At 38.3% G+C, this 20,553-nt stretch overlaps 4 protein-coding genes across 5 annotated transcripts in view; 3 read left to right on the forward strand and 1 right to left on the reverse strand.

Moving 5' to 3' along the window:
- LOC135941576 (uncharacterized) overlaps positions 1-20,553 on the forward strand; it is a 160,067-nt gene that overhangs the window by 61,591 nt on the left and 77,923 nt on the right. The window lies entirely within an intron of this gene.
- AP-1sigma (AP-1 complex subunit sigma-2) lies at positions 43-3,012 on the reverse strand. Of its 2 annotated transcripts, none has more exons than XM_065487347.1 (5): positions 2,869-3,011; positions 2,564-2,742; positions 2,405-2,513; positions 2,215-2,352; positions 43-359 (listed from the first exon to the last, which is right to left on the reverse strand). In XM_065487347.1, exons 1-5 carry the CDS (start codon positions 2,869-2,871, stop codon positions 315-317), a joined length of 474 nt encoding a protein of 157 aa, XP_065343419.1. In that variant the 5' UTR covers positions 2,872-3,011; the 3' UTR covers positions 43-314. The 2 variants fall into 2 exon arrangements, with proteins under 2 accessions (XP_065343419.1, XP_065343502.1); XM_065487430.1 differs by lacking the exon at positions 43-359 and adding an exon at positions 600-966 and having other exon boundaries at positions 2,869-3,012.
- Stt3B (catalytic subunit 3B of the oligosaccharyltransferase complex) lies at positions 3,226-8,304 on the forward strand. The gene is made up of 10 exons (XM_065494780.1): positions 3,226-3,463; positions 4,317-4,647; positions 4,711-4,842; positions 4,924-5,294; positions 6,099-6,495; positions 6,729-6,947; positions 7,003-7,185; positions 7,521-7,891; positions 7,956-8,043; positions 8,103-8,304. Exons 1-10 carry the CDS (start codon positions 3,273-3,275, stop codon positions 8,169-8,171), a joined length of 2,352 nt encoding a protein of 783 aa, XP_065350852.1. The 5' UTR covers positions 3,226-3,272; the 3' UTR covers positions 8,172-8,304.
- Positions 9,255-11,421, forward strand: Pdf (Pigment-dispersing factor). Its single transcript, XM_065475686.1, has 2 exons — positions 9,255-9,402; positions 10,949-11,421. The coding sequence occupies exon 2, from the start codon at positions 10,959-10,961 to the stop codon at positions 11,274-11,276; it is 318 nt and encodes a 105-aa protein (XP_065331758.1). The 5' UTR covers positions 9,255-9,402; positions 10,949-10,958; the 3' UTR covers positions 11,277-11,421.

Genomic DNA, 20,553 nt, shown 5'->3' on the forward strand with positions numbered 1-20,553 from the left:
CTAGAACTTTACAATTAGTTGAAATAATTATATACTTAGAAGTAGAAAAAGGACAAAATTTATTTCACAATGTCATTTACCACTTTTGATTGCTGCTACTGACACAAAGAAATAATAGCACTTATTGATCACACACAGTCAAAAGTGTCAATCACAAGAGAGGAATGTTGCGGTTCACTCAGTTTTCTTGTTAGAAAAGAGTTAATTTGCTTACAAAATAATGTTAAGTTATTGCCTATGAAATTTACACGAGTATAATACTGATTTCACAAAACTATGGATATGACGCGTCGGAATTTTCAATTTGATTGAAATTAGCCCAGCCCGTGATCCTCGAACAGCCCCTGCGGAGTCTCATCCTGCAATGTCAGAGAAAGCAAAACAATGGTCATCAATGTCGAGAGATATGGTCTAGCTAGAGAGAGTCACACTGGGGCCTAAATGAGGGGTCGACTTTTCAGAGCAGAGCTACTTGTTAAGCTGCAGGAGAAAAGCAGAGAGGGGAAGCGACCTGTGAGTAAAGATTTTTCGTACAGTGAACAACTCAAGTGAGAACACCACGTGATACAAGTGAAATGGTCAAATAAAAACAGATGTGATGCTTTGTCGTAAAACACCTTTAATTACAGTAAAACCAAGTAAATATATTTACATCAATCGAGAACAACTAAGGAAACAACTGCGGATTGTAACTGAATTAAGCAGTAACTAGTTCACAACTCTTTGAGTGGGATAAAATCAATCAAGAGTGTTCTATTCGTATAATTATAATAGATGTGGAATGGCTGTGTGTGTTTGTGAAAAATAAACTCTGAAAATGGACAGCAACAGCAGCAATAGCGTCCAAGTTGCAAGCAGCTGCCGCGGCATGGCAGGCGGCAAGAGGTTAGAAGGGAGGTGCATCGTCCGGCGGCCTCTCAATCAGAGCAGTCCGATTTCCCTTAGAGCACCTTCCACCGCTTCGTCCTTTGCATACCAAACACCAATGTAATCCCCAACTGCAACTACTTCTTACGTCTAACAGAGGTTAGAAACAAAAAGAAACTGCTCCAAAAGACGGTTAGGAGTGCGGTCTATAGTCGCCCGGAGGTGAAAACAAACAACTTGGTGGCACAGTTAGTGTTAAGGAAGTACAACTTTTATTTTGTTTACAATCGTTCGAGTTTGTAAACAGGTGGGCGGTTAATTTAGCAAGCGGGTCTTGGTTGGGATCGGCGAAGGGTTACAAACAAACATGCAAGGCAAGATTAATTAAAAAAAACCGTAAAAAGTACAAGCATTCAATATCATGCAAAATATTTATGCGGCAAGAACAGTTTGTTCGACAAATTAAGTCTTTTTCAATATATTTTTCTTCCTGAAAACAATTTGTGGCAAGAACAATTTGTTCGGCGGTATTGAGTCTTTTCAGATTAACAGGCTACTTAACTTGTAATAAACAGAGCAACACACCACCAAAACGGTGAAGGTAAATTGCAATTAAACTAGTTTAGGTATTGCCAAAATACAGTTCTTATAGCTAAGGTTATAAAAGCATTATTAAAATATCAAGCAATTCACCAACCATAACAAAAAAGCATGTTTGTGTAATATAAACTGAAAATAAGCAAATGATAATGTTGTTTAAATGCTTTGAACTGATAATGCATTTAAGATATTTTTTACATTTTAAAATCTTTACTCACAGGACCGATTTGTTTTTATGACGAGGTCGCTGAAAAATCAAACTGATAGAAATGTTTAAAATGTGATCAAAAGTTTTGATACCGGTAATAAACTTTAAATTAAATAAATTTCAAAAAATTAACCACCTAACTCACTGTGAAACCTCCTGGCAAGATCACAGCTCTGGTACCAAAGCTTCAAAACTGATTTCAAATATCCAATCCCCTGCGATATTTTTGGAAAGAATGATTTTTCAGCAATTACATCATATGATTTATAGTATGATTAAAAGCATTGCAAAGCAAGCTGGCAAGGAAAGACAAGAATCAAATATATATATTCTGCAATGTATGTGGGTGCCAAATGGAATAAAACAATAACAAACCGAAATCTCAAAATTTGATGACAAACAATAATACTACTTATAGCCATTGACAGGTAGGAAGCAGGATTTCTATCACGTTTTCACTACACAAGTAAAAATTTTGAGGATCATCGATTAGGGACTAGGAATGGTCAAAGTTCAATTGCATTCTCTCCATTACTGACCTCTTGCAGTAAATCTTGCGCAGCTATGGCTTTCAGCACGTTTTTCTTACTCGTTTCTTGTATCTCTCCGCCCAGCAGAAGCTCATCACACATGAAGTAAGCTTTCTCGAAGTTGAAAATGATGTCCAATTCACATACCTTGGTGTTTCAAATGTTCAGATTTAATTAACTCAAAATCGTCAACCCTTACGCTTCCGAAATATTTGTCCAGCAATTCGACATATCTGTGAATCACCTCTAAAGTGAGGAGTTCGTTGTCATCTTGCTCTATGGCGCAGCAGAAGTATAAGCTTGCGTACCTGTAAATGAAAGTTAAAACGCGAGTTGAACAGCAAGCACCTCGACCCACCTTTTGTACACCACTTTCAGATCTTTCCACTCGAGGAAGCTGCACATTTTGGGCTTACGAGCTAGAATAGTAGCTATCAGTTCTCGCGTGATTTTCTTCTTGGTTTTGTCTGGGTAAGCCTGATACCACTTTTGCAGACGGAGTTTGCCTTGCCGGCTGAATAAAAGCATGAATTGCATCTGTGAAAAATTAAGGGCGTTGACTTTAAATTGCATTTTCCCGGCCAATTTATCTTATTTTGACACAAAAATTTCAAAAATTTGTCTACGAAAGTTTGGATTTCTAACAAGGATTGAAATACTTGCCATGATTAAGCTATTTTCAAAGTGAAGCTCAGTCGATAAGAAGCATTAACGTACGTAGCACTATTTTCCCGAATCCATCTTTGTTATTTTGGTGCTTATCCTGAGTTGTGAGTTGGACGTCAGATTGTCAGTCGTGCCAACATCACTATTATCAATAATTTAAATTTTAGTTGATAATCATCACTTATATTTCATAATATAAAAAGAGGGTCGTCATTACTTCATAAAATATTATTTCCATACAAAGGATCGTACACTTACTGAAAAAAAATTGATCAAAAAGTCTATTGATTTTGCTCTAGGGTGTTGCTCAAGTTGCCAGTCGGCGAGTCAGTGTTCAGTCCCGGCCCTCTCCGTTCGTCTGCGGTGTGGTGTTAGGTTCGGTGGGTGTGTGTACCGGCAAGATGGCAGGCGGCAGCTCATCGGTCGGTTCACGGCCGACTAAAGTGCCGAATTCGGCATCCCTGGTGAACGCATCAGGGTTGCAGAGCTTAGTCGTGTTTCTAGTTCTTCTCCTGGCATGGATAGGCGGTTTCGCCTCGCGACTCTTTGCCGTAATTCGCTTCGAAAGCATCATCCACGAGTTCGACCCATGGTATGAAATAGCCCTGACGTGTCAATCCGATAACTTTATCAGCATTGTAATGGTTTTGAAAACTATGCCGGCTTTTCAGACCGCTCGTCGGCTCTATTCTTTAAATCTTAAAGTAGTGTATTTTATACTTATTTGTCATGTTTTGGACGATTTTCAATTCACAAAGAGTAAAGTTTTATCAGAAACCTCTTCCTCTGCGCAGATTGCAGACCTCAAGTGCTGTGCGCATCAACAATGTCGATTCTTTATTGTCAAGGGATTATAAATGTAATGATCGTTTCATTCATCGTAGTAGGAAAAATCAGATAATAGGTATCATACATGGATACATAAGCTGCAGCTGCACAGACCAATACGAAGTTACATCATTGTGATTTTCAAGATTAGTTAATTTCTACCTCAATGAAATTTTTGATTATCTGAATATTTCGCAATATTTATTAAAATTCTGATTTTGAAATAAATTCAATAGGGAAAGTACAGTATTAATTGTTTCTTTTCATTTATGTTTTTTTTTAATTAATTTTTTTTAATTTGTAAATATTATGCGGGCAGGATTGAAGGAGCTTCACTTTTGTACCGTTGTATATAAACAAATAAATATAACTTAACTTAAAAAAAGAATTTTCAGTCATATACATAGACATATATATATGGGGGACTCACGCTTTCCGCTCACTGACACTTCTCGCTCTCTGATGGGAAGAATCAAATTAATGCCCTATCCTAGCGAGTAGTGTGTGTTGGGCGAAAAGTGTGAGTCTACCATAACGTGTATGTAAGTTTTTCTGTCACACTGTTTTATTTCCTAAAATAAAAATGCCTTTAATCGATCTCTGTTTCTCATTCATAGGTTCAACTACAGAGCAACAGCTTACATGGTCCAACATGGATTCTACAACTTCCTCAACTGGTTTGATGAGAGGGCTTGGTACCCTCTGGGCCGCATTGTCGGCGGCACCGTCTACCCTGGGCTGATGTTGACCTCTGGCGCCATTCACCACGTTCTGCACTCATTGAACATTCCTGTCCACATCAGAGACATCTGTGTTTTCCTTGCACCTGTCTTTTCTGGTCTCACAGCGATCTCTACCTACTTCTTGACCAAGGAGCTGTGGTCCCCTGGTGCAGGACTCTTTGCTGCTTCCTTCATCGCCATTGTCCCTGGATACATCAGCAGATCAGTAATAATTGCAATTTTTCCATACGGACTGATTAATTAATTGAAAACTTGACCCTAATTTCAGGTTGCTGGAAGTTACGACAATGAAGGAATTGCAATTTTCGCCCTACAGATGACCTACTTCCTTTGGGTCAAGGCTGTGAAAACTGGATCCGTTTTTTGGGCATCCATGACCGCTCTGTCTTATTTCTACATGGTAAAGAAATTGATCATGATTTAAACGAAAATTGCAGGGAATCTCTTGGCATGGAACGTTAAATAAACACATTTTTCGCAGGTGAGCGCGTGGGGTGGTTACGTGTTCATCATCAACCTGATCCCGCTGCATGTGTTCGCGCTGCTTCTGATGGGTCGCTACTCTGCCAGAGTGTACACGGCCTACTCGACATTTTTCATTCTCGGGCTCCTCTTCAGCATGCAAATCCCGTTTGTTGGCTTCCAGCCAGTACGCACTTCTGAGCACATGGCCAGTGCTGGCGTCTTCGTCCTCCTGAATGCCATTGGTGCCATCAAGTACATCCAAGCGTTGATCTCCAAGTCGGACCTTAAGGCGCTCTTCTTGACCGTTGCTGCAGGAGCTGCTGGCGCAGTGTTCCTCGGCGTTGTTGGCCTTACCTACTTGGGGGTCATTGCCCCATGGAGCGGAAGGTAGGATAATTTTCAGAGAACTGGTTCAAAAACTTTTTGAAACTTCTCAAAGTTTTTTAACTGGCCAGCTTAGATAGAACAAAGTGGGGCTCTTTATTCCATCCGAGTTCAAACGTGCATTATCTAAACAATATTATATCCCTCCTAAATATTAAATTAAAATTAAACAGTATAAGTTTCATGAAACAGAGCCTTTGTCTAGGGTGTAGCATGCTGGGCACACCGATTCTTCTTAGATCACCAAAGTTAAGCAGAAATGCGTGTAAACCGGTAGCTGGATGGGTGACCTACAGGAAAGTCTTTCCGGCTGCATATCTCTAGGCAAACTCGCTACTTGCTGGTTTGCACCTCTCCAGCATGCGTGATTTGCTATCACGGGACGAATATCTAGCGTTTCAAAAAGTCCTCAGTGCGGAGGCAAGTGGAGTAGGCTGGGTCCCTGTGCGGCCTGGTGCGCCCATGTTATCCGTTCATGGTGTTATTGGGACCAAGGTTTCCGCTCCCTTACCAGTCCCCAGTCCTTGGGCAGGGATAAAAAGCCAAAAAATGCAACATATTCATGATTTGAATTATCACAGAACTCATAATTGTTATTTTCTTGTTTATTCTTGTTTAGTCATTACAAATAATGCATTAGATTAAATGGTTGTGTTTGTCACATAACATTTGTTAGATAATACTATATCCTGGCATGCCGCCCTTTCATGATAACCTCAAATGAGCTGTGTTAAAATTTCATACCAACATTTTAGCTTTGTGCTCTATTTTATTAGTTGACACAAAACTGATTTAATCTTTTTGCAGATTTTACTCCCTTTGGGACACCGGCTACGCCAAGATCCACATCCCAATCATTGCTTCTGTATCTGAGCATCAGCCGACAACCTGGTTCTCCTTCTTCTTTGACTTGCACATCCTCGTTGGCACTTTCCCTGTCGGTCTTTGGTACTGCATCAAGTCCATCAATGATGAACGCGTTTTTGTTGTCTTGTACGCACTCTCGGCTGTGTACTTTGCTGGTGTGATGGTTCGTCTCATGCTCACGCTCACACCAGTTGTCTGCATCCTGGCCGGAATTGCGTTCTCGCGTCTGTTTGAGTTGTACCTGAAGGATGAGGATCCCAAAACCCCCATTGACGAGGCAGACTCTGAGGGAGATGATGCTGCCGAGGCCATCGGTGGCAGGAAGCTCTATGACAAGGTATGTAAAGAATTATAATTCTGAAAAAAGAAAACTTCCTGTTCATTGTTTCCTTAGAAGCTATAAAATAACTTAGGCTTACTTTCTTGAACAATATCTTCAAATCGTCATGTAAAACAACAGTCAAATATTTTTTGCATGTCACGCTTAAGCTTTATTTGGTAAATTGTTCTTTTTCCAACGTGCTCTGATAATGTGGCCATTTTAAATCTAAGAAAAAATTTATGTTTTAGGCAGGTAAGATGCGTAGGATGAGGCACGAACAACCTTCAGAGCCTACAAGCCTTGGTGCCAACATTCGGATGGTGAGCCTCGTGGCGACCGTCATGATGCTGATGATGTTTGCTGTCCACTGCACTTGGGTCACCTCAAACGCATACAGCAGCCCGTCAATCGTCCTTGCATCATATGGAAATGATGGCTCTAGACAGATTTTGGATGACTTCCGAGAGGTTTGTTGAGGAATCTCTCAAGGTGGCATACAAATTAAAAACGTGCTCTCTGCAGGCCTACTACTGGTTGAGTCAAAACACAGCCGATGATGCGAGAGTGATGAGCTGGTGGGATTACGGATATCAAATAGCGGGAATGGCAAATCGGACAACTCTAGTGGACAATAACACGTGGAACAATAGTCACATCGCATTGGTGGGAAAAGCCATGTCTTCGAATGAGAGTGCTGCATATGAGGTAAAGGTTTTCATTCATTCTTAATAAGTTTGAAGAACCCTTTCTCTGAACTAGCTTTATTTGCAGAAGAGTGGATGAAAACATTTTTCCCTCTCTGTATCAAAAAATATAAATTAAGAGCATAAAATTTGACAGTGAATAATTTGATTCATAATACTATTAAATCTGATAAATTCCAATTTTTGTCTCTTTGTTAATTTATTTATTTTTTGATACTGAAAGTCTTCTCTGAATGAAAGGGCAAGTTGTTTTCATTAGATAGGCAGTTTCATGGAAACCGATCTACATAATTTGATTTTAACAACCCTTGTTAACTCTGTCGAATTGTTGTGTAGGTGATGAAGGCACTGGACGTGGATTACGTGCTAGTCATTTTTGGCGGTGTGATCGGCTACAGCGGTGACGACATCAACAAGTTCCTTTGGATGGTACGCATTGCTGAAGGAGAACACCCGAAAGACATCAGGGAAAGTGACTTCTTCACCGAGCGCGGCGAGTTCAGAGTTGATGAAGAGGGCACCCCGACGCTCCTCAACTGTCTCATGTACAAACTCAGCTACTACCGTTTCGGGGAGCTCAAGCTGGATTACCGAAGCCCGGCTGGACTTGACCGCACTCGCCAAGCGGTGATTGGAAACAAAAACTTTGAACTCACCTACCTGGAAGAAGCATACACCACTGAACACTGGCTTGTCAGGATTTACAAGTGCGTGGAATCGAATTTCAATGTTGTGTAGAGACCGTTTTTTTATTATTGCTCTCTTCTGTAGGGTGAAGAAAGAAAATGAATTCAACAGGCCTAGGATTCCAGTGGCCAACCGTGTGATCAAGGGAAATCGCTTATTTGTATCAAAGAAGGTAAGAATTTTTAGCTACACATATGAGCAGGAATTTCACAATGCATTTATGAATTTCAGACAAGCAAGAGGAAGAAAGGGTCATTGAAAAATCGACCAACTGTTGTTAAAGGCAAGAAGAGAACGTAATGGGAGCGTTTGTTTGCTTGATTGATTGTCTGCCTGTCTGCGCATTGACTTGTGTGTTGAAGAGGGAATACTTGTGGTGATTGAACTTGCTGTTTGTTGCTTTTTTAAACAATAAAGTCCCCAGCTGTTTGAACCTGTTGTTTCTCATTTAATAAAAAATACCAGTGTTTTTACTATTAATATATGTAGTGGTTGCGGAGCCGAGCTCCCATTCCTTTTTCATTTTTAGCCTAGGGTATTGTTATTCATGATTGTTAGAAATTCGTTAATGCAACAGAGAGAGAGATTTTTAATTTAAATTAGTTTTCGCCGGACACACGAGCCAACAAGTCGCATCTTAAGAGTTCCGAGCGTTTAATTGTGAAGGACCCGGCTCAATCGGGTAAATTCTTTTCTAATTTTAAATTGTTCTTCAAGACGAATCTCTTAAAATTGTCAATTCTAAAGTCGTTTATCAATTTTGTTTAAAGGTCCTTGTAATCTATTAGACTAAGTCGCCAAGTGACTGACGTTTATAAAAGAGAAGATTTGTTGAAAATCCCGCAAGGTTTAATTTCCACCTCCTACCCCCCAAATATATCTTAAATTTCTATGTTATGAAACAGCAATCTACTGCTCTTTATAAATAAATCATATAGTTGCATCAAGAACTCTAAAATAAGAAAAGAGTTACATTGAAAAATCAATTAAAAAGTAAAGCATAAAATATCATAGTGAAAGTCAAACAAATAATATCAATCTCAAGAACATGTTAGTTTTGAAATACAAATGCCGCCATTGCTGACAAATTGTACAGAATGTCTAGTAAAATAACATCATAATTCGATGAGGCGTCATTTCAAAACATGCACGGGGGCTAAAAGTGTTTCTGCGAAGTACCACCCACTCAATATTAACTGATACATTGAGGTCATCCAAAATTGTTCACGTGTGCGGTGTGCCATATCCATGTAGGTATGGATGTGACGGCGGATTGATAAGACGTCCCTCGCAAACTCCTTGCTCCGCTCCTGGTTTATGTGTGTGTTTAAGCGTGAATTTGCGTATGTGCGCGCCTATTAAGTATGTCTCGCCAAGAACAACTCAAAAACAGACAATGGGAAGGGGCGGTGTTTTGAACAGCCACCCCCATTTACCACTATTTAAGTGTCGACCCGCAACCTGCTCGATCATTACAAACTGTAACGTGTCCAACGAGTATAAACAAAGGACGTCTCTGTAGTTCATAAAGGTAAGGCATTTTTCTTGGTTATTCACACAAAGTTATTCATTATTTCAAACCAAAAAGATTTGTTGCAATATCTTTTACCTCTTCAAACGCTAAAGGTGTGCAACAGTTGTAAAAATGCTGTACGCACTATTCATTAGTTTTTTTTTATTATTACTTTCATTCATATATTTTTTGCCACTGAAATATTTTTAAAATTTTCATTTCAAGAGAAAAGTCAATAGCTCGATCATGAGTACTACTAACTGCTAAGGAAATCTTTTGAGAGTACGCAAGAAATTGTTTTAAGCAAATTGATAAGTTTAATTAAATGAGAAGCGCGCCTGGAGAAATAGTGGAAACTGTGCCGCATAGCATACCTTCTCGGCGGGTGGAATATGTTCGGTCAGATTCACTATTTTTACATTATTCGTTAATTTACAAACCACGAAGGAGCTTTATAAATTGATAAAAATAGATTAGATTCCAGTTTGATAATATCTTAAAAGCACCATAAACTTCAAAGGAGTTTACTTAAATTAATGGAAACTGAAACTGCTGGAAATAGCGATGTGTTAGATATGTCTGAACATTATTCCGGTATAAATGTTCAATTATATAGAACATAATACTTGTTTGTTCTTGATAAAACAATAAACAATGTTGAACCAATGGTCAATAAATATTTCTTATTGTTTTATATTATATAACTCATTATTTTACTCAACTCAAAATTTGTTTCAAAAAAAGTTGAAGGGATCAATGAATATTTATTTGAGTTGAATTTTTCAGCTTAAAATGTATTCACGCAGACAAAAAACAAAAAAAAATGAGTTTGTGACGGACAAGACATTGAAGATATTCTAATTTCATTATTGTGTGCAATGTATTTAGTGTCATAACGTCCTGGTGTCGGTGAAACTGCGCATAGCTCAACAACCTAACTCAATTTCCTTGTTGCAAGAAAATAATTTCAACGGTTAAAATTTAAGTGTTTGTTGAGCTGTGCGTAATTTTACCGGCATCAGGACTTAATTGAATCTAGATTGCAATGTTATCCTCCATTTCGCGTTGGAATTCATGGATCAATTAAGAAAAATTCCTTAGTTTTGGAAGTCAAAATTTTCTTTGTGCTTGCTTCTACGGTCAGGAAATTGAAAATTTAAATTAATAGTGCAAAATATAAATTATAGAATCAGTTTGATTTTCCATTTTTGTTTTATTTACACTGAACTTGTACTTGGAATGATAAGTACATAACTAATCCAGTGCAAAACAAAAAATCAATTTTAAATCTCATTAATCATATGATGTTCTTTAACTTTTATTTACGAGAAGCCGTAGAGAAACCTGGACGAGGTCGGTTTCATTATAAAATAAAAAAATCGGCACTTTTCCTTGAGGCGATAATAAGTCATCTTTACTGCACCTGAACTAGTTGAGTCCTTTTACTCAATCGCTTGAGGGTTAAAGTACGCGTCGCTGAAATACAGGCTGAAACTAGTTCAGCAGAATACATGTTAAATAAAACAGCAATGATACACATTGAATTCAATTTGTGTTTTTACAGCGATACAATAATGCAGCGGATTCTGGTGACTGTGCTCGTGGTGAGCGTGTGCGTGGTGCAGAGCCGGAGCGAGGGCGGCAACTTCAACGACGCTATGCAGACGGACCCTGCGGCGGCCCAGAGGGACTTCATCAACCACTTCGTGCGGCCCACGTCGGGCTCATGCGAGAACCACTACCGCGAACTCGCCAGCTACCTGTTCGGCCTGGCGCAGGAGGCGCTCGACAGGTCGACCAAGCCGCAGATGTGTGTCCGCAAACGCAACTCAGAGTTGATCAATTCTCTGCTCGGCCTGCCCAAAGTGATGAACGATGCCGGAAGAAAGTGAAGTTGACGGACTCTCTGCGTGTATTTTACCGCTCGCCTGGACACAACCGCGTCTTTGGGAGCTGCTAAGGCTGAATAATATGAAAAAATAATGTGTATGCGATTTGAAATATGAGCCAATAAAACACACAATTGGCTGCCACTTTCTCCATGCTGTTTTTCCTACTCTTCAACTTATAGGAAAGAGCGTTGACGTCTCTCTCGTAGTCGACGAAGGTTTCATTTATTATTTTTAAAAATCCTGCAGGAAAGCGTACAAAAAGTGTCGAAAATATTTATAAATATTTTCGGTGCATTTTCTTTGTTGAGTGAATACATAGCTATTTGGTGTTTGAATGGAGATTGAATAAACAAATAAAACAGTTCCAGACGCCAAAAACTATATAGATAGATCATCTGTTGATGTTGGCTCTGTCTGACGAGTAAATCCAGTAAAGTCGGCCGATCTTAAAAGATTTTTTTGCGAGAGCCAACGTTGCTACCTTCACGCTTCATCATTATAATATTTTGATGGAAGGAATGCGAATGCACACCACACAATGCAGCGAAAATAGGACCAAGGCCGCGGCAGAAAGGGAAGCAAGCGAGAAGATGGACCTTCGCTGCCGGAAGGCATAATACGAAAGAGCAGTGCATGCTATCAACAGTTTATTCATGCAATCGATCATTAGAACGCATCTCTGGAATGCGTGTGCATCCTCTGTGGAAAGGGAGGAAAATAGCACCTTTAAGTGTACCATTAATTGTTTTTGTTTGCATTTAGCCAACTTTTTGAGCTGTTTTTTTTAAACTTTAGTGCATTTTAAAAATAAAATGTGAACATTTCTTTCTAGAGTCCTCCACGATTAATTATTTTAAAATTCCAAATTTTTATAAAGCTGTTCAGTGTAACGGTATAATAAAATTTTATATATTTAATAAATTCTGCTCTCGTTGCGTTCTGTTTAACGATAGGAATAGCCGTTCCTCAGTCAGTGCTTACAGTTTACATCGCACCGCTGCAAGATTTATTTTCGTATTATTCTCGTAATGATGGCCTGAACAATTGAGGATGCACACACTGGAGATGCAATCCTCGGCCGACATTAGCGCACGATAAAGGGAGCAGGGGAATGCCTGCATATATTGATTATTATGTTGCATTAAAAAAGAAAACGTGCTTTTCCTCCGCTTAAATCGGATTGCGCCACACAGTTGAGTCTGCACACAAATGTGGCACACATTTATCTACGACACAAATCGCCTGTCGAACCGGACACAAACAACGATATTAAATCATTTCAATTCTGATATTCAATCATTCAATCCAGGATGGAGTTGTCTCTATCGAGTTATTTTTTTTGCCCTCATGTTAATTGGTGATCACGCAGCGAGGTGAAATGTTTGACAGGCTGATTGTGTTCGGCATATATATTGTCAGTGCAAAAAGGACCGGCGCGCACGGTGATTACAAGTAAGCGCGCGCACTGAGAAGGAGTCTCTCACAGTCTTTCGAGAGTGAAAGCAGATGAGTGAGCAAATGGATTCACACTCACTCCGTCGTTACGTAAAGCGTGTGTGTGTGAGAACCGGCTGCACAATCTGATTATGAATGTGGACCCACAGTGCGGCGCAATTTCGGCAGACACTCGCACTCAGGGCCAGTGACTTTGCAAGGAAATTGACTCGTCCGGATTAAGGGGTGATACGTGGAGGAAGGGCCTCGTGAAAGCATTCCAGAACATATTTTCGGGCTTTTCTCACCGTCGCTTCACTTGAACTTTAGTTCTTTTTGTCACTCAGGGTCGACCTTTACCACTCAAATGAAAGGTTGGCTTGTCAGTATTGTGGTAAATTAAACGAACCGGTAATGCGCAGAGATCGTCTCACTTGACCTTAAGGGGTGACAGTTATTAGCTGCTCGTTGAGTAAACAATGTTCTCACAGTTCATAAAAGAAAACCACGTTCTCCGTTAATAGTACTGGAAGCCATAAAATCAATGCGGTTAAACAGTTTTAGCGGAATTCCGGGCACATTATTTTACCTCTAAACAGTTAACACGATTTTTATTGCTTATGAGAAACATTAAAATAGAAACGATTTTCTTGAAGATCACACACGGCATTAAAATTTAAAAAACTGCATGTGAATATTACAATTTAAAGCTTTAAACAATTTGCAGATTAATTATCAATTAAAAACATGAAAATTATATTTATACTTTATGAAATGTAAATAATGTTGCTTTCTTCCCTGTTGGAATTAACTGAAGAAATCGAAAGTTGAGATATATTTCAGTTAGATCAGCATTCAAACCATAAATCACATTAAATTGGCTCCACTCCGAACGTTTTCACCTGCTAATAAATCGAGGTTCCCCTCTTGAGACCTGATAAAGTCTCCTGCTATTTATTGCACACATTATTTCCACATTAAAAGTGCAATGTCAATGAAGAGCATCTTGATAGCTGCATTCGCGTTATTTATCACCCAAAGTTATCTCGCGCAATGCTTCACCATTGAAATCGCTCGCTAGACTTGAAGGCTTGGTTGGACACGTACTTTTTTATGCATTGCAGCCTCTCGTACATTTATTTGTATATAGCGGGAACATTAAAATTCAAATTCAACTGGCCGCAGCAGGAGCGGAGCATAACTAATGTAAGGCTTTTTATAATATATGTGATTATCGCACAAGTTGATGTGGAGCAAGGTTAAAAAGTAGAGGAGCCACTTGGTTAACGAGATCTCTTTCGCCTTTCAAAATCGACACTGTGTAGCGTCGATTTTCTCACGATAAATATTTGTTATTCCTTCCAATTATTCTTCAACATACTGAACGATCTGAAAACCTTCTCCAAAACCTGTCAGAACTGTCAACAACATATTGAAATTTGTTGCTTTTTAGCAGCTTTTTGTTTTTAAACCGCTCAGTAAATAATAAAAAAACCTTTTAATACTGGCTTACTTGTTGAAAGCAGCAAATGTGTACGAACGTTTGCGAAATGAATAAAATTGCGCTATCAAAATCAGATGGAAGATTGTATTTTATTGATCTTTCTCTTCCAGCTGTTGAGTACACGATTTTCAACATTGCAGATTGATTTGCAGATTATTTTGCTTCATGAACAAAAGAATCTGAAAATTCGCGGCGAATAATTGCAAGTCTTGAGCAATCACGCTGGTTGAGTCGAGATGCAAGTTCAAATGAAAATTAAAGCAACAAAGTTATATATTTATAAAAATGCACTTGAGCAAAAAATGTTTTCTCTGGTCGATAGTAAATCTCTTGTGGGCGTTAAAGTTACCTTCAGTAAAATGTTGAGTGAAGTGCTCTCCCCCATATTACATATTTTCTCTGTGACCAGACGTGGCGGGGCTTGCACCTAGACAGTTAGATTTAATTTATGGGCACTTTTGCGACTCAATTTAATGCCGGTGAAATCAATAGCGTGGGAGGGGGCGATCTTCCAGCTGTATCACCGGCCCTTGCCAATTTAGAAATCGTGATGGAACATTTTGTGCTTTCCTTCACAAAACTGCTGATCAAATAATTTGAAAATAATAGATGTCACAACCTGGAAAGGAGTCGGCGGATTTCTTCAAACGCAGCACGAAAATTACATTCCTCCCAGGTCAAATGCATATACATATTTGCGTCAAACCTGTTATTTTCCTAACGCTCAAATTTATGTTTTGTAAATTGCTGCTAATTGCAAGTTTAGCTTATCATCAATTAGGTTGCCAAATAAAGGTTGGTCATTTTAATTAGTTGGTGGATAATTGTTCTTGCGAAGTTATGAACATACTAAATAAGATGAAATTTTGTGTAATTTGTTTTGTAGTGCATATCTGTGTGGTCAATTTGCTTTGAATGCAGCGCCAACAAATTAACAATTTAGTTGATATCCTCATTAGGAGAGAGAGAGGAGCAGTGACAAGATTTAATTCATCAAAAACCAAATCATAATTAGCTGCCTCATATTCATACAGAATGACACCTACATATGCTTAAATTTATTTTACTGAAAATGGTACCAATTAGTTTCAAAACACGATGTGCTTTCATAGATTCTTCGTAAACCCCGGTAAACTCCATAAATCCAAAGGCAGTTCCTCCTGTTAATCAATCGAGACCAATTTTGTACGACTAAATGTGAGAGTAAGCATAACATAATTTAATTTCCATTTCCATCCTTTTCCTATTATAAATTCGAAATGAACACACATTGTAATCAACCAGTTCGCTTTCTGGTTTGTCTTCGTTTGATTTACTCTTTTTTACCGTAAACTGTAGTATTAAATTTACTTTTCCTTTCCGGAGTATTCATTGAAAATTTTTGCATGCTGTAACTCATCAAAAGCAATGCTTGCGATCTTTAAATCATTTTTCTCCTTTTCTTAGGCGCCTTCAACTACGCTCTCTGTGGTTTAAGAATGACGTGTTATTAGTCATTATAATTTATTTCACGCAATTAAAATTTTACAACCTTGATGGCATTTGCCGGATGCCTCTTAGTTGCTCGACTTGTACCTTCAACCAATTAGTCATAAATTTCCAAAATAATATATCTTTGCCACAAAGGTTAAATTTAATACCTTAAAAATTCGGTAAAATCGTCAATCTAAAACATCCTTGATTCATCTGTAATTGATTTTACCTTGCAATAAGATTTGATTTCAATAGAACGTTTTGTTCCCCTGTTCAAAATTACAAGTTAATTTAAATAACTAAAACCTGCATAAAGCCTGTGCTGTTAGCTGAGAGAGCAATGGGAGCGGAGTGAAATGTGTGTTATGGTATGTAGCATTCAATGTCAGCTTTTATGAAGACATACGAATTTTAAAACTGGCTCGTCATAATCAACATACCACAATCAAATCAGTTCCATTTTGAAAATTTTGAAAAGATATATTTGTATGATAAAAAAGGTAAAGAAATTTCAAGGGAGGGAATTCATAAAAAACGTGACCTTAAATTTTTTCAAAAGATTTTTAAAGCATTGGTTCAAATGAGTTTGAAAAACGTTAAAAGTTTTCATTTTTTAAAGTTTTACCTTGAAAAGTGTTTTCCGTTGTTTCCTGCTGTTCAAACAAGTTATATTATGTAAATTTATTGGGGATTGAGCTTGAAAATGCAAGCCCAAAATCTATCTATTTCAATAACAATTTTTTGTTTCGTCTATAGTTCATATCAGAATTCAAAACCAAGAGTTCGTGGGTGTTTAAAATTCGCATGTGATACCAATTTGATACCACTCGAGTGAAAGTGATTTTTAAAACCTATTAAAGGCACGACACAAATTTATTTTTTGTCTAATCACAATTTAGTGTCCTTTTATTTGTCTAGCAATTTACGTACATTTTAAATGGGAACAAAGAGAAACAGTTTGTGCGATGCCAACGTGTAAGGTTTGACCCGTTTGTCGAGGAGAAATGGGCCTGCATCCTAAACACACATTATTATACAATTAATCAAGGCGGAGTATAATTTTCTCACAGTTGCCTGGTAGACAGGTAACATAATATGTGCATAAACACAGAAGCCCTCGCGACCTTTTAATGGAAGAAAGGCGGCGTGTGTGTATCGCGGATCGGCGAAAATGAATGAAACGCGCTCTTTAGGAACGCCGAGGGTGCGTCCGGCGGCGCAAAATCGAGCGAACAAGTGCCGTTTTACGAGCTCGCGGTTATTGGGTGTTTTTGGACAGGCGTTTCGAAAAAGCGATGCTAATTCGCAGTGAGAGGCAGCGAGATCTCCATACTGGATTATACATATACGCGCTGTTTTAAAAGAATGAGTTGGGCAACGGCTGGAATGTTCCTAATCAAAGGTCAGATGGCTAGAAAGTGAAGACGAGTCTCCTCTTCTTCTTCCAGCATGCAGAGGCTGATCCGCCAACCAACCGCACACGATATATGTATTTTAATATGCGCTCGTACAACTTCCATAGTGCACACTTTGGGTTGTGGGGCGCTGTGTTTTATTAAATGCTGCCACTTTCACTCTCGGCTATACGCTGCCTGTGAATTAAATTCCTTCGCCCGCAGCTAGTCATTCTCCCAAGCCGGCACGTTGCATAAATTTTTTGACGACAATTCATCTCGAAAGCATGATTAGGCTCGTTAAAAAAGCGCTGCCGGCCAGGTGAATCTTCGCATGGGGAAAAATTAATAGCACACAGCCTAAAGTTCACGATGTTTTGTAATACGTCGTAGATGCTGGACGAGTCAGAATGTGAGTGTGTGTATGTGTATGACGGACAACGATTGCGTATTGCAACAATAAGCCCGGCAGCACAAAGCGGACGTTTCCGGGAGCTATTTGAGCGGCGCAGCGTCTCAATCTGCTCGTGCGTAAAATGCATATGCATTGTGCGCGAAAAAAAGGCTGCCGTGGGAAAACGGCGCCGTCTGCCGCTCCTTGCCGTGCGGCTGAAATAACGGCCGCGTTTGCCATTCATGAGCCTGATAATTCCTTCCTATTAACAATTGAATTAGGAGAGTGCGCTGTTTCATACACGAGCGGACTGTTCCTGAAGAGACAATGTCGCAAAACGTAACAACATTAATTTCAGTCGGTTCCTTATGACTTTTTTGCAATGATTTGAGAAGAGTTGACTCACTTTTGTGAATGGCATTAGGAAAGTGAAGGTAACAAAATTACACAAATTAATTTTTTCCAGGCAGGTGCTCTTTTCAGTTTTCAATTAAAAGAAACGAGAGTGGGCAAAAAGGATTTTGTTTGGTAAAAGTTATTAACGGAATTGTCTACTTAATGAGCTTTAAAAGGGCGTTGTCTGAAGTCGATAATCAATTTTCGAGGTGATCAATCTGTTGGGCTTGTTAATCTTTAATAGTCTAAATTGCCGAGTTGATTTCTTCCTTCATCGACGACGATTAGCGTCTTTTTAACACAAATTACTTTTGTTTGAGAAGCTAATCGAGCCAAATATTTAAACATATATTATCATAATCAGCTAATAACCTAAAAAACAAATAAATCTTCGCTGCAGGGGAAAACGGCAAGCTGTCTTACTGTAAGTGAAAATTTCCCTTTTCTTAAATTTCGCTAACACTGGCTAGAATATCACATTCACTCTGTGATTAATTAATTCAGGGGCGGATCTTTTTCACTTTCCAATTCTCGCCGGAGTTGACCCTCCACCCACGAGAGGCGGCAGCCCACCACGAAAGCTGCGCACTAACGTTGTTATGCAAAGTGTCGTAATTTCGCGCGAGAGCGAAAATATGAAAGGCCGCGTCCAAATTTGACAATGAGTAATTCCAAACGCGTGACTATCGAAAATCGGCGATCGGGGACGGTTCATCGTGTCAATAAATTTTCACGCGTCGTCCAATAAATCTCTATTATATTCAAAAATACTCTCTATAGTCATCATAGATGCCTCAATTACGCGAAGGTCGTTGATTTGGCTGTTCTTTCGTGATCTAAAAAAGTTTCGCATAAAAGGCTAATTTTAATTGAGAGTTCAGATTTTCAATTTATTAAGTGTGCTTTATCAACTTTTAAAGAAATAACTTGATGAACATTTTATTTCCTCTTGAGATTCTAACGACACAATAAAAAAACCCAAATTTATTTTTAACTATTTAAAAAAGAAATACTTGATTCTATACTATGATTGTAAAATTTTAAATTATTTTATTATTATTTTAAATATTTTTTCCATGCAATTTAATAAAACTCCGCATTTATTACCATTACAAGTTGAAACATAATAATAAATCGTCCTGATCGCGTTAAAATTGCGCATCGCTCAACAAACACCCAAATTTTATGGTCGAATTTATTGTTACCTTTTCTTACAACAATGAAATTCGCGTTTGGTTGTTTTTCCGCTACCAAGACGAAATGATAATAAAAAAAATCGTAATTAAAGTTCAGTTGAAAAGTCTTCATTTTGTTCATTTAAATAAATTACAATATAGTAACACACACTTTGAGTTACAAGTAGTGACATTTCCTATTCACGTTTGTTGATTGATTTAGGGAATAGAACATTTAAAGACCGGAGAAGCTTTGCATGTTCCGAGAGAACAGGTGGCTTATGCTGATTGTGAGAGCGAGTTGTAATTTTCGGTGCACCTGGCACGGTGGCTCCACACGAGACGACGAGACGGCGTTGGTCGCAAGGACGTCGCTAGCCCTCGCCGCAGGAATCACACGCAAATGAGCTTGTTATTTAACTCGCATGATTTTTCCCAACATTCCCATCCGCCGAGCGAATGGTGCACTTGACATTTCACCTCTCCCATCATTAATTGATACTTTTCTCGCGGATCGGTCTCATTTAATTGATATGACCCACTTGTTGTCTGTACGAAATTAACAGATGTGCGAGTTGAAATTAAGCAATAAAGTTTCGGTTCTCGTCAGCGTGTCTCGGCTAAATTTATTGGAACAAAAAGTAATTTATTATTATCGTTGCCGTGAGAATCATTGGAAGTTGAATCCCAAATAAAACGAGTTTGGCAAGACCTATATTGCTCTATTTCACGAAAAAAAGTTTCAGAAGTGTTTATGATATCATACATTAGTGTTGTAACGTAACACGTAACCAACCACTACCTCCTTAATTAATCTTTTTTGCAATATTTTGCTAGCTCTGTCTGCAGTTTCTTGCAATATTTCTTTTAATTTTATGTGCTACTCACATATGGTTTTGACTTAGCAAGAATAATCAATTATAATTTACTTCAGCATTTTGCTGATATCAAATCAGATTGATTGGAAAAAGTGTTGAGAAAGAATAAATTTTAACTAAACAATGTGTTTAACGAACAGCCAACGTCCGTCATCTTCATTTATATACCTCTTTTTTCCCCAAATAAATGTTTTTTCCACGTCAGACGTTGTAATTTTTTATTGAGCTTATTATTTTTACGACTGCACACGTTGGTAACGTACGACTTAAGTTTTATTGATTTTTTTGTAATGCAAATTTTGTCGCACTTTTTTAAATCTTGTAAGATATCCTGTTCCTATATAATATACTACTATGTGAGTCATGTGGAGTGAGATGATAATCGTTTTTGCAGCAATGCTAGTTTCTACAGACCATTCCCTACGCAATTTTTGTGAAACGATCCCGACTTTATTATTTTATTTCAATTTTTCATTTTATTTAAGACTTGATGCAGGAAGAATAAATAGGCTGAATGGAGGAAAAACAGTAAAAATTAATTCCACAATCATTGATCATTTTTATGATCTCCAGATAATATTCTTGTAAATTACTATATAATTTTTTGATGTAAAAAGTTATTTGCGATG

Source organism: Cloeon dipterum, chromosome 1, assembly GCF_949628265.1.
Source record: "Cloeon dipterum chromosome 1, ieCloDipt1.1, whole genome shotgun sequence".
Classification (NCBI taxonomy): Eukaryota; Metazoa; Arthropoda; class Insecta; order Ephemeroptera; family Baetidae; genus Cloeon; species Cloeon dipterum.

Bases quoted from the DNA above. Each gene is read 5' to 3' on its own strand.
- Stt3B (XM_065494780.1), top strand. From the start codon at position 3,273: ATGGCAGGCGGCAGCTCATCGGTCGGTTCACGGCCGACTAAAGTGCCG. The intron at 6,496-6,728 runs GTATGTAAAGAA...TTTATGTTTTAG, and splicing joins GCAGGAAGCTCTATGACAAG to GCAGGTAAGATGCGTAGGAT. The intron at 7,186-7,520 runs GTAAAGGTTTTC...ATTGTTGTGTAG, and splicing joins ATGAGAGTGCTGCATATGAG to GTGATGAAGGCACTGGACGT.
- Pdf (XM_065475686.1), top strand. From the start codon at position 10,959: ATGCAGCGGATTCTGGTGACTGTGCTCGTGGTGAGCGTGTGCGTGGTG.
- AP-1sigma (XM_065487347.1), bottom strand. The intron at 2,514-2,563 runs GTGGGTCGAGGT...TTTCATTTACAG, and splicing joins CTGAAAGTGGTGTACAAAAG to GTACGCAAGCTTATACTTCT. The intron at 360-2,214 runs GTCAGTAATGGA...CTGACATTGCAG, and splicing joins CGCAAGATTTACTGCAAGAG to GATGAGACTCCGCAGGGGCT.